This window comes from Mizuhopecten yessoensis, unplaced genomic scaffold, assembly GCF_002113885.1.
Source record: "Mizuhopecten yessoensis strain PY_sf001 unplaced genomic scaffold, ASM211388v2 scaffold716335, whole genome shotgun sequence".
NCBI lineage: Eukaryota > Metazoa > Mollusca > Bivalvia > Pectinida > Pectinidae > Mizuhopecten > Mizuhopecten yessoensis.
The window spans coordinates 702656-720616 of record NW_018480065.1 but is presented as its reverse complement, the minus strand read 5'-3'; the positions used below and the strand labels follow the sequence as shown (position 1 = coordinate 720616).

General features: G+C 34.4%; 1 protein-coding gene across 2 annotated transcripts in view; it reads right to left on the bottom strand.

The window, feature by feature from the left end:
- LOC110443249 (NXPE family member 4-like) overlaps positions 1-17961 on the bottom strand; it is a 44026-nt gene that overhangs the window by 8271 nt on the left and 17794 nt on the right. The window contains exon 2 of one of the 2 annotated variants that reach the window (XM_021487342.1): positions 923-1088. In XM_021487342.1, coding sequence (XP_021343017.1) covers positions 923-993 — 71 coding nt within the window. In that variant the 5' untranslated portion in view covers positions 994-1088. Of the gene's footprint in view, positions 1-922; positions 1089-17961 lie in introns of those variants that run through there. The other variant, XM_021487343.1, reaches the window with a different exon arrangement.

Sequence of the window (17961 nt, the reverse complement as noted above, 5' to 3'; positions counted from 1 at the left end):
ATCGAGAAAATTGTATTCTGGAATAAGCATATAAGGTTTTATTAAAAGAAACTTGGAGGGAAAACCCGAAACAAAATTGGTTATTATTCATTAAGCATTACTTATTTGAACTAGGGTTTGAATATATATGGATAAGGCAGGCAGCTACCGACATCTGTCTATTACATATTATTAAACAGCGCATAGATGATCAGGCAAAGCAAACTTTATTCAACTCGTTGGCCATCTCAAGTAGATGTCATTTCTATAGATATATGTTAGATACCTTGATGTTGTAATATTATTTAACAAAGTTTATATCAAAACAACGTCGAATAATAATATCTAAATTACGTATGTCAGCTCACAATATTTCAATAGAATCAGGAAGGTACAGGAATATTGCAAGGAATACTAGATATTGCAGTTACTGTGACCTTATAGAGATAGAAGATGAATTTCATTTTCTATTTACCTGTCCGCGTCATCACAATCTAAGGAGAAACCATATCAAAATTATTATTGGAAAAAATCATCTGTATTGAAGCTTAACGAATTACTAAATCACACAATGTAAAAGAACTGAATTTGCTAGGTAAATTTATAAATGAAGCTAACAAACGAAGGATTGTTTAACTTATAACTTTGTTTTACCTAATGTTGTGTTACTCAATCGTACTATGTTCATGTTTTGTTTGTACAATCATTCATGTTAAAGATGGTTAATACTTAATGTAGTCGTTCATGTTGATTTTAAGAAAAAAGATGTGAAGGATGATGATTTATAAGACGATGATGATTATGATGATGCTGATGGTGTAGATGTAGTCGATGATGTAGATTTTTTAAGATGTTGATTGAATTGATACAAAAACAAATTGTCGCCAAATCTGAAAAAGTGTCGCAATTTGGCGACTTGGCGATCGTTAATGCGAGTACGTACATTACTAGAACTAGTACACTGATAATTAAGCCAACGAAGACCTTCAGTTTGGTTGTGGGTAGCTGGAACATATTGCTACTGTATGTCTGTATCACGCCTAGTCGATAGTTGTAATCAAGACGTTTCACTTGTACCACATTACAATCCTGGCTACAGAGCGAGGGATCTGGAAAAAAATAAAATTGTATGTTAATAACATTTAAAGATAGCTGTAATGTCATGATTTTTGTTTTCTTTTTGTACTTTTACCGAGTGGTTTGTTCTGTAGCTGTATGAGTCGCTACCTATGGATGTCTTATAAGCAATTTTCTGAAAGGAATATCAATAATACGACAGCCAGAAAATGTTTAAAGTATTAACAAAACTGTTGCTAGGTGTAAAGGGGATTTCAATCGAGGATATATAACGGTTTCCTGTAAAAGACCATATATAGAGATTTCAAGGGCTTGGCAGAATAACCTTCAATAGTTTTCACGTGTCCGAACCAAGGGTGAAAGTATCGGTACACTCCGTCATACGAAAGAAAATAAAACTGATGTATCAGAAATATATATAAGATTGATCACATGTGGAAAAACTTGATATTTATGCGGAGACTTCTAGGGATAAAAATAAATATTGGTAAAATCCGAGTCATCTGGAAAGGCTGTAAAATATACTCATGAGGGTTTCTTCCCGATCACATGGGGTATTATAAATTTGATTCTTAAACAAATTTGATAAAACAATAAGAGAATTACTAATAAAATAAGCCAAATATTTCTTTAATAATAATCTTACAAGGAATCATCTTTTTAATTTCCTACAAAATTCCAGATGAAAGTTTTATTTTACACTTCTGGTACAATAGCGTTACACTTAATAAAGTAAATTTTCATTAAAAATTCAAATGGTAAACAAATTTCTTCCACTGAATCTCGGGAAAATAGATGCTTTAGGAGAATTGATAGGATAAACACATAAAATTAAATCAATTTTAAAGAACATTTTGGAATGATGTATTTCAGCTTGGTACGAACATAGAGCCAAAAAATATAACTAAAATCACCAATGTAGTATAAGAATGAAGAACCACTGCAAATAAAACCATTGTTATCGAAATAATATGGTTTAAAAGGAAATTACGGTGACTTCAATAATGATTTTACGGCAGTTAGTGACTAAATGAAAGTATCATAATTTGATCTCTCGTTTTTTAATGTATTTGGTGATATAGAAGGTACAAAACCGATTTATCTACAATATCATAATAAGAGTTACAAAATGCCTTCATAATCATAAGATACCTTACAAGAGGTTCACATATCCAATCATACCGTTGAACTCTTCAGTTGACTGTTAAACGGAAATCTAATCATTGGATTTCTATTAAGATCTTATAAAAGCAGGACAATTGTAGCTGGACAATGTCATTGGGCAACCTTGTTGGTTACAAATTAACATTGAAAATATATCATATGCACGTACTATTCCTCTCAGTGAAATAAATGATACAATTGAGCACTTTTTACGTTTTGGCTTGTGGCTATTGAAGAAACCTCGAGATAATATTTACGATATGTCTTTGATAAAAATGACAATTTTTTGTAGTGATTGTTTGCATCTGGTATATTTATGGTATCAGTGTATTTTCGGTATATATTTTTGTAAAAGGCACTATAGGTCTTGTATGTCTGAACAATAAAGAGTAATGCAGATTGGAGAAATTTATATGGTAAAGTGTCATTTCTCCTTTTTACAAAACATTGTCTACGACTCGTTTTCGTGCCAACAAATATTTCAGTTTCAATTTACTTACTAAAGGAAATTGAGAAAACGCGAACAAATAGTTTTCGGGATAAATCTTCCTTTTGTCCTATAAATAACGTTTCACATTTTGTTCAAATATATATGACTGATGTATACCTGTGAAAACAAGCATTGTTAATTTCCATACATATAGCATATTTTTTTCAGTTCCTCCAAACGTTTTTCTTCATCGTCATATATCATTATGTAAATTGATTAAACAGTATCTCAATATTCTATCTGCACAAAAATTATCTACCTTAGTCAGGTTGGATATATATTAAATTATGAAAACATATATTTTTGTAAGTTGTCTTTAACCAAACCGTGACAGTAAGCTTGGTTCTGAAGTACATTCCGTATGAAATGATGTACGAATTGTTATTCTTCCATTTCTTTGCTACAAGTTCGCCTTAAGGAGTATCGGTCATACGGGTTTTTTTTATCTATTCTTTACCATGATGAATGGGGGAGGTTTCAGAAAGGAATGATTTACGCTCAGTGTTCACGATAAAAGGATCAGGTCGGTGAAGTGCTCTCAGTCCTTAATTAAGCACTCTGTGTCCTTGTGGTTTATTTGCTGTCTTTACCTTCTATTTTAGTTTCATTCATCGTAGGTTTCTGAGGGGTTACACATGTCTCGTATTTCTTTAGAACGAGCTCTTGTCCATTGAACTCTTTCAATGTCTCTGGAGGCATTTATTGAGGTCATACACCCATAAACGTACAGGGATCCTTTCATGACTATTTGGGGCAAGGTCATGTCTATACGCCACCACAACGTGTGACCATGTAGCAGCGTCAGGAGGGTTTATGTCACTACCGTCTTGGTTAATACAATTTCCCTTTTGCATAAAATCTCGATCTCCGTAAGTTCAGGTACTCGCTACACTGACTGGGTATCAATATTTGATTGGTGCATCTTCTGTACTAAATGAGTGAGGATACGGGTCAAAATCCAAAAGTATATCTTTTCTAAGGCGACTTGATTAGGCAAAGCTGTGACTAGATGAGGTAAAGCTGTCAATAAAGATAGGTCGGCAGGTTGTGCGATAACTGTAAGTTTGTCAGTCTAAATTTGTCTGTCACGCTCTGTTTCCATATTCAAGGAGACTACGGGGACTAAAACACCTTATAACCTTCATTCGCCAAGCAAACCCGTCTACATAAAAGCAGGATCAATATTTGCTATCCAACAATGGTATTGCCATACAAATTAAACAAACAGTACCTTGCTAGTGACTGGCGTTACATTTAAATGTTTTTTTGTTATTTCTGACAGGCCAACAGACCTATGTTTACAGATCGACATTAATGGTCGTGAATAATAAACCCCGGAATCCTGAGGCTCGTTAGATATAGACTGTCAATAGATTTCAATTCGTATGCTATTCTCAAAACAGACTGCTTTGTTAGACTGTTTGTAAATCGACTTTTATATCCAAGAGTATAATGTGTCGGGCTAGTGTTGCCACGCCACTGGAACGACACTTGAACTTCGTAGTCTCTCAGAAATGGACGTGCAGGTGTTGCCAAGTGGACCTCTGTATCTTGTCTAATTTTCCAAACGGTTTTCTTTTCCGTGCCTTTTTCCTTATCGTATCTTATGGTCAGGTATTGTCTCCCCTTGGGAAAATATAGCGTTCAAACCCATTGCAATTTCTATTGTCGTCTTCCTTTTCAGTGAATCCGGAAACACGAATCGTGAAAATATATCATGCAAAATAAGAAAATGTTGAATTCCTTCGTTTTGATTGTCCACGTTTCAGACGTCCAAACTGTACAACTTAGGTACATGCATGTAGACCCCAGTACATACCAGTGCAATGTAGTAATATGTATGTGCACACCAGTACAACTAAGTTACAAGTAAGTACCCACCAAAACAACTAAGTAACATCTATATACACACCAGTAGTAATATGTATGTGCACACCAATACAACTAAGTTACATGTAAGTATCCACCAAAACAATTAAGTAACATCTATATACACACCTGTACAACTAAGTTACATGTAAGTTCCTAGCAAAACAACTAAGTAACATCTAGATACACACCAGTACAACTAAGTTACTTGTAAGTATCCACCAAAACAACTAAGTAACATCTATATACACACCAGTACAACTAGGTTACATGTCAGTACCCACCAAAACAACTAAGTAACATCTATATACACACCAGTACAACTAAGTTACATGTAAGTACCTAGCAAAACAACTAAGTAACATCTATATACACACCAGTACAACTAAGTTACATGTAAGTACCCACCAAAACAACTAAGTAACATCTATATACACACCAGTACAACTAAGTTACATGTAAGTACCCACCAAAACAACTAAGTAACATCTATATACACACCAGTACAACTAAGTTACATGTAAGTACCCACCAAAACAACTAAGTAACATCTATATACACACCAGTACAACTAAGTTACATGTAAGTACCCACCAAAACAACTAAGTAACATCTATATACACACCAGTACAACTAAGTTACATGTAAGTACCCACCAAAACAACTAAGTAACATCTATATACACACCAGTACAACTAAGTTACATGTAAGTACCCACCAAAACAACTAAGTAACATCTATATACACACCAGTACAACTAAGTTACATGTAAGTACCCACCAAAACAACTAAGTAACATCTATATACACACCAGTACAACTAAGTTACATGTAAGTACCCACCAAAACAACTAAGTAACATCTATATACACACCAGTACAACTAAGTTACATGTAAGTACCCACCAAAACAACTAAGTAACATCTATATACACACCAGTACAACTAAGTTACATGTAAGTACCCACCAAAACAACTAAGTAACATCTATATACACACCAGTACAACTAAGTTACATGTAAGTACCCACCAAAACAACTAAGTAACATCTATATACACACCAGTACAACTAAGTTACATGTAAGTACCCACCAAAACAACTAAGTAACATCTATATACACACCAGTACAACTAAGTTACATGTAAGTACCCACCAAAACAACTAAGTAACATCTATATACACACCAGTACAACTAAGTTACATGTAAGTACCCACCAAAACAACTAAGTAACATCTATATACACACCAGTACAACTAAGTTACATGTAAGTACCCACCAAAACAACTAAGTAACATCTATATACACACCAGTACAACTAAGTTACATGTAAGTACCCACCAAAACAACTAAGTAACATCTATATACACACCAGTACAACTAAGTTACATGTAAGTACCCACCAAAACAACTAAGTAACATCTATATACACACCAGTACAACTAAGTTACATGTAAGTACCCACCAAAACAACTAAGTAACATCTATATACACACCAGTACAACTAAGTTACATGTAAGTACCCACCAAAACAACTAAGTAACATCTATATACACACCAGTACAACTAAGTTACATGTAAGTACCCACCAAAACAACTAAGTAACATCTATATACACACCAGTACAACTAAGTTACATGTAAGTACCCACCAAAACAACTAAGTAACATCTATATACACACCAGTACAACTAAGTTACATGTAAGTACCCACCAAAACAACTAAGTAACATCTATATACACACCAGTACAACTAAGTTACATGTAAGTACCCACCAAAACAACTAAGTAACATCTATATACACACCAGTACAACTAAGTTACATGTAAGTACCCACCAAAACAACTAAGTAACATCTATATACACACCAGTACAACTAAGTTACATGTAAGTACCCACCAAAACAACTAAGTAACATCTATATACACACCAGTACAACTAAGTTACATGTAAGTACCCACCAAAACAACTAAGTAACATCTATATACACACCAGTACAACTAAGTTACATGTAAGTACCCACCAAAACAACTAAGTAACATCTATATACACACCAGTACAACTAAGTTACATGTAAGTACCCACCAAAACAACTAAGTAACATCTATATACACACCAGTACAACTAAGTTACATGTAAGTACCCACCAAAACAACTAAGTAACATCTATATACACACCAGTACAACTAAGTTACATGTAAGTACCCACCAAAACAACTAAGTAACATCTATATACACACCAGTACAACTAAGTTACATGTAAGTACCCACCAAAACAACTAAGTAACATCTATATACACACCAGTACAACTAAGTTACATGTAAGTACCCACCAAAACAACTAAGTAACATCTATATACACACCAGTACAACTAAGTTACATGTAAGTACCCACCAAAACAACTAAGTAACATCTATATACACACCAGTACAACTAAGTTACATGTAAGTACCCACCAAAACAACTAAGTAACATCTATATACACACCAGTACAACTAAGTTACATGTAAGTACCCACCAAAACAACTAAGTAACATCTATATACACACCAGTACAACTAAGTTACATGTAAGTACCCACCAAAACAACTAAGTAACATCTATATACACACCAGTACAACTAAGTTACATGTAAGTACCCACCAAAACAACTAAGTAACATCTATATACACACCAGTACAACTAAGTTACATGTAAGTACCCACCAAAACAACTAAGTAACATCTATATACACACCAGTACAACTAAGTTACATGTAAGTACCCACCAAAACAACTAAGTAACATCTATATACACACCAGTACAACTAAGTTACATGTAAGTACCCACCAAAACAACTAAGTAACATCTATATACACACCAGTACAACTAAGTTACATGTAAGTACCCACCAAAACAACTAAGTAACATCTATATACACACCAGTACAACTAAGTTACATGTAAGTACCCACCAAAACAACTAAGTAACATCTATATACACACCAGTACAACTAAGTTACATGTAAGTACCCACCAAAACAACTAAGTAACATCTATATACACACCAGTACAACTAAGTTACATGTAAGTACCCACCAAAACAACTAAGTAACATCTATATACACACCAGTACAACTAAGTTACATGTAAGTACCCACCAAAACAACTAAGTAACATCTATATACACACCAGTACAACTAAGTTACATGTAAGTACCCACCAAAACAACTAAGTAACATCTATATACACACCAGTACAACTAAGTTACATGTAAGTACCCACCAAAACAACTAAGTAACATCTATATACACACCAGTACAACTAAGTTACATGTAAGTACCCACCAAAACAACTAAGTAACATCTATATACACACCAGTACAACTAAGTTACATGTAAGTACCCACCAAAACAACTAAGTAACATCTATATACACACCAGTACAACTAAGTTACATGTAAGTACCCACCAAAACAACTAAGTAACATCTATATACACACCAGTACAACTAAGTTACATGTAAGTACCCACCAAAACAACTAAGTAACATCTATATACACACCAGTACAACTAAGTTACATGTAAGTACCCACCAAAACAACTAAGTAACATCTATATACACACCAGTACAACTAAGTTACATGTAAGTACCCACCAAAACAACTAAGTAACATCTATATACACACCAGTACAACTAAGTTACATGTAAGTACCCACCAAAACAACTAAGTAACATCTATATACACACCAGTACAACTAAGTTACATGTAAGTACCCACCAAAACAACTAAGTAACATCTATATACACACCAGTACAACTAAGTTACATGTAAGTAAACACCGGTACTACTTAGAATCATATACTTACACACCAGTACAACTTAGGTACATTTATGTACACACCAGTACAACTTATGTACATTGATGTACACACCAGTACAACTTAGTTCCATGTTCGTACAATACACTACAACTTAGGTACATGTACGTACTAATCAGTACAACTAAGGTACAGGTACATGTACGTACACACCAGTACATCTTAGTTCCATGTTCGTAAACACAAGTACAATTTAGATACATGTAAGCACACACCAGTGCAAATCAATTACATTTATGTACACACCAATACAAGTTAGTATCATGTAAGTGCACACTAGTACAACTTATGTATATTTTAGTACACACCAGTACAGCTAAGGTACATATACGCAAACACCAGTAAAACGTAGGTACATAGACGTACACACCAGTACATCTTAGTTCCATGATCGTATACACCAGTACAACTTAGGTACATGAACGTACTAACCAGTACAGCTTCGGTACATGTACATACACACCAGTACAACTAAGGTACATGTAGATACACACCAGTACAATTTAGGTACATGTACCTACACACCAGTACATCTTAGTTCCATGTTTGTACACACCAGTACAACTTAGGTCAAGTAAGCACACACCAGTACAATTTAAGTACATTTATGTACACACCAATACAAGTTAGTATCATGTACGTAAACACCAGTACAACTTATGTACATTTAAGTACACACCAGTACAGCTTATGTACATTTAAATACACACCGGTACAACTTAGGTACAATTATGTACACACCAGCAAAACTAAGTTAGTTATGTACATATATACACAATGTACGCATACACCAGTGCAACTTAGGTACATGTTCGAACACACCAGCATAACCTAGGTACATGTTGTAACACGCCAGTACAATTTAGTTACATGTTCGAACACACCAGTACAACTAAGGTACATGTTAAAACACACCAGTATAACCTAGGTACATGTTGTAACACGCCAGTTCAATTTTGTTACATGTATGTACACACCAGTATATTAAGGTACAGGCAATGTACACATTCGTACAGTTAATTCTCATGTATGTACACACCAGTACATTAAGGTACAGGCAATGTACACATTCGTACAGTTAATTCTCATGTATGTACACACCAGTATATTAAGGTCCATGCAGTGTACACATTCGTACAGTTAAGTCTCATGTGTTTACACACCAGTACAACTTACTAACATGTATTTACACGCCAGTACATTTTAGTTACATGTATTAACATGCCAGTACAACTGAGTTTCGTGTATTAACACGCCATTACAACTTATTTACATGTTTTTACACGCTAGTGCAACTTATTTACATGTATTTACACGCTAGTACAACTCTGTTGCATGTATTTACATGCCAGTACAACTCCATTGCATATACGTACACACCAGTACATTTAGGTATATGCATTGTACACATTCGTACAGTTAAGTCTCATGTATGTACACACCAGTACAACTGATGTACACGCCAGTACACATTAGTACAACTTAGCTACATGGATGTACATGCAGGTACAACTCCGTCTCATGCATGTGCACTTCAGTACATTCAGGTACATACATTGTACACATTCGCACAGTTAAGGATGTACACCTCTGAGAAGTCAAAAAATTCATGTATTAAACTTTTTTTCTTATATTGATTTTTGGAAAAAGGAGATAATGGCATAGTAGAAAATGCAAAAAAAAATATATGTCGGTGTGTTCGTTTTTGTGCTATGATCGGTCAAAGATACCAATTTAACACAATATGTGATTTTAGGTGAATTTTCGGGTTTTGACCATTGGCAGAACAAATTCATACAATTTCTTCCAAGTGTGTTATCAGATATGTATGAATGTTTGTAGAATTGATAAAAATATTAATTTCTTTGAAACTATGGAAGTAAAATGTCTTAAACTTATTCATTTTACTCAAGAATGCGATTTTAGTTACCCCTACCCCTTATTTTTTAATGAAAAAATGCACATTTTTCACCATTTTTTGCCGATTAAACGCTTGATATAAAAAAATCCTGTAATAAACTTTTTTTAGTATTCAATGAATCAAAAGAAAATGTGTTTCTCTTTCTAAAACAGCCACAAAAATGGGGGGTCGGTGTGCTTCTTTTTTTGTCCCATTATTATTTGTGTTATTTTTCACCTTTTTCGGGGTCAAAAATCAAAAGTGCTTCAGTTACCCTAATATGTAAAAAAAAATATCAATAATATATAACTTTCCACTTTTTCGCATAGTATTTTGATCATATTGAACATTATAAAGTTGTACAGCAAAATTGAACCTGCTACAATTAAAAATGGTGACACAATGACAATTTCAGTGATCAATCTAGTGTCAAAAAAGGTGAATTTTGGCCCTTTGTGAAGCGCAAGAAATTCACATAAATACACTTTTTCAAAATGGCCGCCAAATTGGTCATTTTTTCAAATTTCTTGTAAAAAATGTTCTACACACAACAGACATCTAGTTTTTTTACATATTTTTTAGATGTGTGTTTGCTATTATACTTATCATAATTTTTTAAATATTACAAAAACCCGTTACACCAGGTCAAAACGAGACTTGAACGTGACTGAAACCTCAGAAGACTACATCCTTAAGTCTCATGTATGTACACACCAGTACAACTTAGTAACATTTATTTACACGCCAGTACAACTTAGAAACATGCATTTACGCATTTACACGCAAGTACGACTGAGTAACATGTATTTACAAGCTAGTACAACTGAGTAACATGTAGTAACACGCCAGTACATTTAAGTTACATGTATTTACGTGCGAGTACAACCCCTGTGCATGTACGTACAACCAGTACATTAAGGTACGAGCATTGTAAACATTCGTACAGTTAAGTCTCATGTATGTACACACCAGTACAACTTAGAAACGTGAGACTCCAGGGTCATGAAATTCACAATTTTGGTAAAGCACCTTAAGACCCTTCCATCTATGAACAGTATTTGATTCTACCAAATATGGGTCTAGAGAAGAAAATTTTTAAAATTTCAGTCAATTCGATACTTTTTGGCCCTACCCATCAGCCCCAGGGGGTCAATCAGGGCTGATATGTGCATACAATCGTACTGCTATCCAATACTGATAATGCTAACCTAAATTGAATTACTTCCAATAGAAATTAAACAAATGTTGGTCCAAAATGTGATTTCCCTATATAAACTATAGTAAAGTTTCCCCCCCCCCCCCCCCCAGGGGAAGCACGAGACCCCAGGGTCTAGAAATTCACAATTTTGGTAAAGCACCTTAAGACCCTTCCATCTATAAAAAGTATTTGATTCTTCCATATATGGGTCTAGAGAAGAAGATTTTTGAAATTTCAGTCAATCCGACTCTTTTTGGCCTCACCCATCAGCCCCAGGGGGTCATCAGGGCTGATATGTGCATACAATCAAACTGATATCCAATACTGATAATGCTAACCCAAATTGAATGTTGGTCCAAAATGTGATTTACCTATATAAACTACAGTAAAGTGTACCCCTTTCCCAGGGGGAAACGTGAGACCCCATGGTCAAGAAATTCACAATATTGGTAGAGCTTCCATCTATGAAAAGTTTTTGATTCTGTCATATCTGGATCTTGAGAAGAAGATTTTAGAAATTTTGGTCAATTTAGGCGATCGCAATAGGTCACTTGAGACTTTGTCAAGTCTCAAGTGACCTAATAAAAGAAAAAGACTTCGCTTTTGACGAAATACTGTGTGTGACAGTACTGCGTTAAATATATGTACACACGGATACCTCCTGTGACGTTAATTCTATACGTGCAAGATCAGAGCTCAAGGAGATCCAACTAAACGTCTTGTGTACCTCACTGAATGCGTGTGTACTCAGGTTGTATTTTAAAAGTGTTAACTAACACATGTTCAATGCAAATCCACGCTTGCTCTTATATTCAGAAACACACTAGGAAAGTTCCAATTTTTGACCTTATCGCCGTTTCGTTTTAGATTTTCTTTTTCTTATTTATTCAAGAATGAAACCATCGTTAAGCAAAACAAAGAGGCAGACGCAGCCATCAATTCTATGTTGATGCCCCACTCGGTAAACAAGCCTCGGTTATATATAGTTTGTTAAAGTTGTATAATCTTAGATATGGAGAAAACAATACTTTCGACAAACTGCGAACTTTATGTGAATACATTTCAAAGGAGTAGACTTTACTTGCTGTCCCGTTGAAACTGAGATACAGTGTAAAGACAAAGTACTAAGCACTAGAAAAAGGATAGCCCAGCTGGATAGCTTGGGTGTTCCCTAAACGCATAATCCGATAATTTGTACATGTAACGACGATTGTTTTTAAAAATGTTTAAATAGTATCGTCGGGTTGTCGGAGTTGGTCGGAAATCGAGAAGATTACACACAGAGATGCTTGTTGTTGTTCCAGTGGATTATTTTATATTCATGAATTCCACAGATTGTTAAGTACAATATACAGAATACATAAAAAATGTTCCCTAGGAGTACTAGTACACCGGTAGTCCGAGCTAGCGTAACCTCTCCGGTCGGAGACCTGACCCAACCCTTGGAAACCTCAGGATTCCCAGGCATTCTAATTATTTTGTATGATTTGCTAACTGATGTATTTATGTGCATTTAAGTATCAATTAATAATATTTGATTTGTATTTTGACTACACTGTACATTTTTGTGACTCTTCAATTTGGAGGAAATACAGAAATAATGATAGGTGTCCACGTTGCTGGGTGTAGCAAGTGTCATTTATTATAAAATATTACACAAATCTGTACCATTGAAAGATGTCAGGAAGCTTAAAACTAATACATCGATGATAGATATTCCTATTCAAAGCTGTAGGCATGTATGTCACTAGCTTAAGGCACGGACTTAGACAGCAATCTAATTCCGTGCTTAAGGTCAGCAGGAAGACATCAAATACTATTGATACGGTTCAGACTTGACCAGAACCAAAGATTGTCCCTGAGGCGTATTACAGGTAGACTTTAGTTATCAGATGAAATAAAATATATAATTCCTTTGAACCATGTGGCTTATAAAATATACTGAAACAGTTAAAAATGAAAATATATATCGTTTAAAATGTTTCAAAAGTTAATAAAAAGTTCCGTTTGAATTTGTCTCGAACTATTTGTCTCTATACACTATCCCTAGAAACAGGCAGGTATAACGGTATACCTTGAGCTCAACGGCGGTGTCCGCTTTGCAATAGAAATGACGTCGATGATGAAAACCATTTTATATTGTTGTGTCCAGTTTACTCGGAGTTTAGAACCAAACATATTAAACCCTATTATTTCCGTCGTCCGTCCGTCTATAAATTAATACAATTATTCGCCTGCAAAAATGTAAAACAATTGAGAAACCTTAGTATCTAATTCAGGCTACTTTTAAAAGAAAGTCTATACTTAATAGCTGATCAATCGTGTACGTATGTTCCAGCTTTGTGCCACTGACAATGATTATATATTTTCTTTTGTATGTTGACAACATTGCTATGAGTCGTCTTGTATTTTACTCTATGTTCTCCGCCATCTTACATAAATGGTTTGTAATGTTTACTTGTACTGTATGTACATGCATATTGTAACTCCTATATATATATATATGCTATCTGTTGCATTTGGAAATAATGAAATTGAAATTGAAATTGTCTCTATTTTTCACGGTGTCGTCTCACCTAGCATACACTTGATATTTTCCTATATACAGGTAAGGTGTTGGGTGTTTGCTAGGCGAAATTTGGTATCAAAGAACAATAGGTTTTATGACAGATAAACTATGGTCTGTACTACAAAGTGTTTTACCATACGGTTATGAACTTATACGTAACTTTACATATAATAATTATGTCTCTTTCCATATTCTAAGTTTTTTTCAAGTATTCATCTTGATCCAAAATATTCCTTGAAATTAGGAAAAAAATAAGCTGTCCTCTGGTCAAGGTTATAACATCATTATACCATATTCTAATAAATAGGTCATGTAACCTAGTTTTCAAGTTGTGTTTCAAAAATAATTTGCTTACAGTACATGTCTCTTGATATATATCCATATAAATTCAACCCCGAGTGACTAAGTATTTTCTTAAGATAAATGTAACCATTTAAAATGACAAGTGTCATTTTCATGTTAACAGTGAATCATGCAATACAATGGTTTTAGAAGAATGATATTGAAGTCAGAGTTATATTCCAGCTTCTTACAACACAAAATATATGTACATGTATTTTCTACATCCTGTTATGCTTTATCATATTAATTGCTTTTTCAATTTTCACATTTTCATGTGTCTGGGCGATAAAAATAAAATCTGAATGTCAACCATTCCTTCAACCAAGGGCAAGGGTTTTTATGACTTCTCTTAGTTTGCGTACGGTGTACATTTCCATACAATGTATGCATGAACATACACGATATACAAATGTAATTACATTGTATGCATGCATAGAGCTGAACGTAAAAAACGAAAGTAAAATAAAAGTTCAATCTCAATCAGTAGACATGTTCAGCATTTCAAATACATGTGTAGAGAAACATCTACGTTACATCAATTTTATACCTATTCTACACCACAAATAATCGTCGAATGCCTAAGTAAGTCATTTGTTCTTGAAAACAGTAACATGATCACCAATTTTCACAATCTCAATTTTTTAAAATAAATGCCTTACCTCGTCTTTGCGTTACGAATGTGGCACATTTCAGAATTCCACATCGCACCTCTGTAATGTCATTTTATGCACAGTTTCGTATTTTTTCTGCGCATGCTCGGAAAAACTTTAACTTCCTATCGCGGTAAAGTCGAAGCGGTGCAGTAGGATATAGTCTTGGTTTTCTGTTGTATTTTATTCATTTACACTAATTTTGTAGGGTTAATTTGTATCAGCCACGTGCATAAAGGGTATTGGCAAGCACATTGATCTCTATTTTGCGATGTCNCCTGTTTGTTGTACTGAAAACGACTAACAAACAGTTAACTCTCAAAGAGGGTTTTTAAATCCCAACATCGACCACCTTTAATAAATAATACTTGCATTAAGAGATGTCTTGGTTGTAACTTAATTATGATAAAGAAAATAAAGATAACAGTGCATTGGATCCAGACTACTAGCAGTGAAATATGTTGAGTTCTCAAATGAAATAATCAGATCTCAAAAATTTGAAAATAGTTAACAAATTCACTGGTTCAACAATGTTAAAAATCAAGGATCCAAAATTAGTTGTCTCCCTCTAAAATTCGGATTTTTGGCAAGTATGGAAACTGCACTGTATGTATCCTTAAGATATACATTATACCATGCAGTTGTTCAGAAATTATGCATGTTTTGCATTCCCAGCATATATAATTAGAGCAGGAAATGTGTTCATTTTTTTCGATAATGTCTTTTACATGTAGTAAAGGAACCGCCGCCGCCCGAACCATTATGCATTACACATGTCTTCGAAAGGAAAAAAAATAAAAAATATTAAAGTGAATTATTTTGGTATTGAATGAAAAGTAATAGTATGTTATTTAGTCATTTGGTTTTACTTTTGGCCTACCCTTGGGATAGCTGTTTGGTACCTTACTTTCTGAAACCATCTAATTTCAATTTCATCATGATTATTCCAATCAAGTTTTAATTATTTCCTGCTAATGTGGACAAATTGTACCCAAAAGTGTTCTTTCCTTTACACTTGTTTAAGCAATAATAAACTGTACCCCCTCCCAAAGAGAAAAACAGCATAAAAATAATAATTCAGATAAAGCACATATGGACCTTTTCATCCATGTGGAAAATAAGATTCTAGTACATCCTAGTTCGAGGGAAAAAAAAATGTTTTCCATGTTATATGGCCCCACACCTCCAGCTTCAGGAGGGAGGCTGGATCATATTTCTCATAACACCTACTGATACTAATTGCCATCGCATCATAATTTTTCCAATCAAACTTGAATTATTTCCTGCTGAAGATGGACAAAATATACCAAAAAGTGTTATTTCCCTGTATAAAGTCTAGTAAATTTTACCCCAGTTTCCCAAAGGGAGAACTGATAACCAGGACTAAATAAATTTACAATTCAGATAAAGCAACTTAGGACCTTTTCATTCATGAAGTGCTTTTGATTCGGGTACAGCTGAGTCTGAGGAAAAGGCGTTTTGAAATTTTAGCCAATTTTCCCCCTTTGAACCCTGCCCCTCCAGCACAAGGGGCAAGCTAAGTCTTATTTTCTTACATCATCTCATCATTACTAATCAAACAAAGTTTGAATTATTTCCTGAAATTTACAAATCAGATATAGCACCTAAGCATCTTTTCATTCACAAAAGAGAGTTGATTCTCGTACATCTGAATCTGGAGAAGATTTCTGAAGCATTGGTCAACAGGGAATGGGACAGGAAAAGAATACCAAATTTACAATTTGATAACCTAGCTCTTCCACCAATGATGATTCTTACTAAGATTAAAAGAAATCTATGAATTCACTGCTTCCTAAGAAGAATGAAGTTTAGGCCAAAAAATAAATAAATACTTGGTTCTCAGGCCATTTTTTTTCAAAATAGATGCGGCAGGGCGGTATATTTTATTTTTTTCATTTTACATGGCAAAACGAGACGAGGGCGATTTTTTTTTTATTGTGTAGTTTTTAAAACGTTCATTGTGGACATTACCGTGTCTTTTTTTAGCGAGCGCAGCGAGCTCTTTTTGTATCTTATGCGTGGTATATAGATGGTTCAAACAAAAATCTATATAAAGTAACGCAAAACGAAACTACAATACTATGTGATCTTTTTTCTTTACATCGTGCAGAACGGACTTTAAAATTTGCGACGCTCTGATTGGTTATAAATAGATCAGAAGTTAAAAAAATCACCGTTTTAAACATCTCTGTGGGAATAGAAAATATGTTTCACATCGTAACTTTGAATTTTATGGGGTAGATCCAGATACTGTTGGTTGGTTTTCCTCTTTTCTGAACAACAGACAACAGAAAGTAATCATTAATGGTACCAGCTCTGATAGCGCCCCGTCCTATCCGGGGTATTTCAGGGAACGGTTGTTTGCCCACTCCTCTTTTTGGTCTACATTAATGACATCATCGACCCAGTTTCCTGCGACATCAAACTCTTTGCTGACGACTGCTTATTATATACAGAAATTAATTCATTAGAAGACTGTCAGATACTGGAAAACGACCTCAAATCCTTTGAAATCTGGGAGGGTAAATGGCAAATGAATTTTAACGCCAAAAAATGGTCTATCATCGACATATCTAGAAAGAAAAATCCAATTAAGTTTAGCTACTCCCTGCACAATCAAGTTTTGGAAAATTTAGACTCTAGCAAATACCTAGGGATCACTTTCACCTCAGACCTAAATTGGGATAAACACATACAATCCATCACCAACAAGGCAAATAGGACACTGGGATTTCAGGGCCGCAACATGTCATCATGCACCAGAAAAGACAAAACCCAGACATTCACCACACTAGTAAGACAATCCCTAGAATATGCAGCCACTTGCTGGGACCCTTTTATTTCA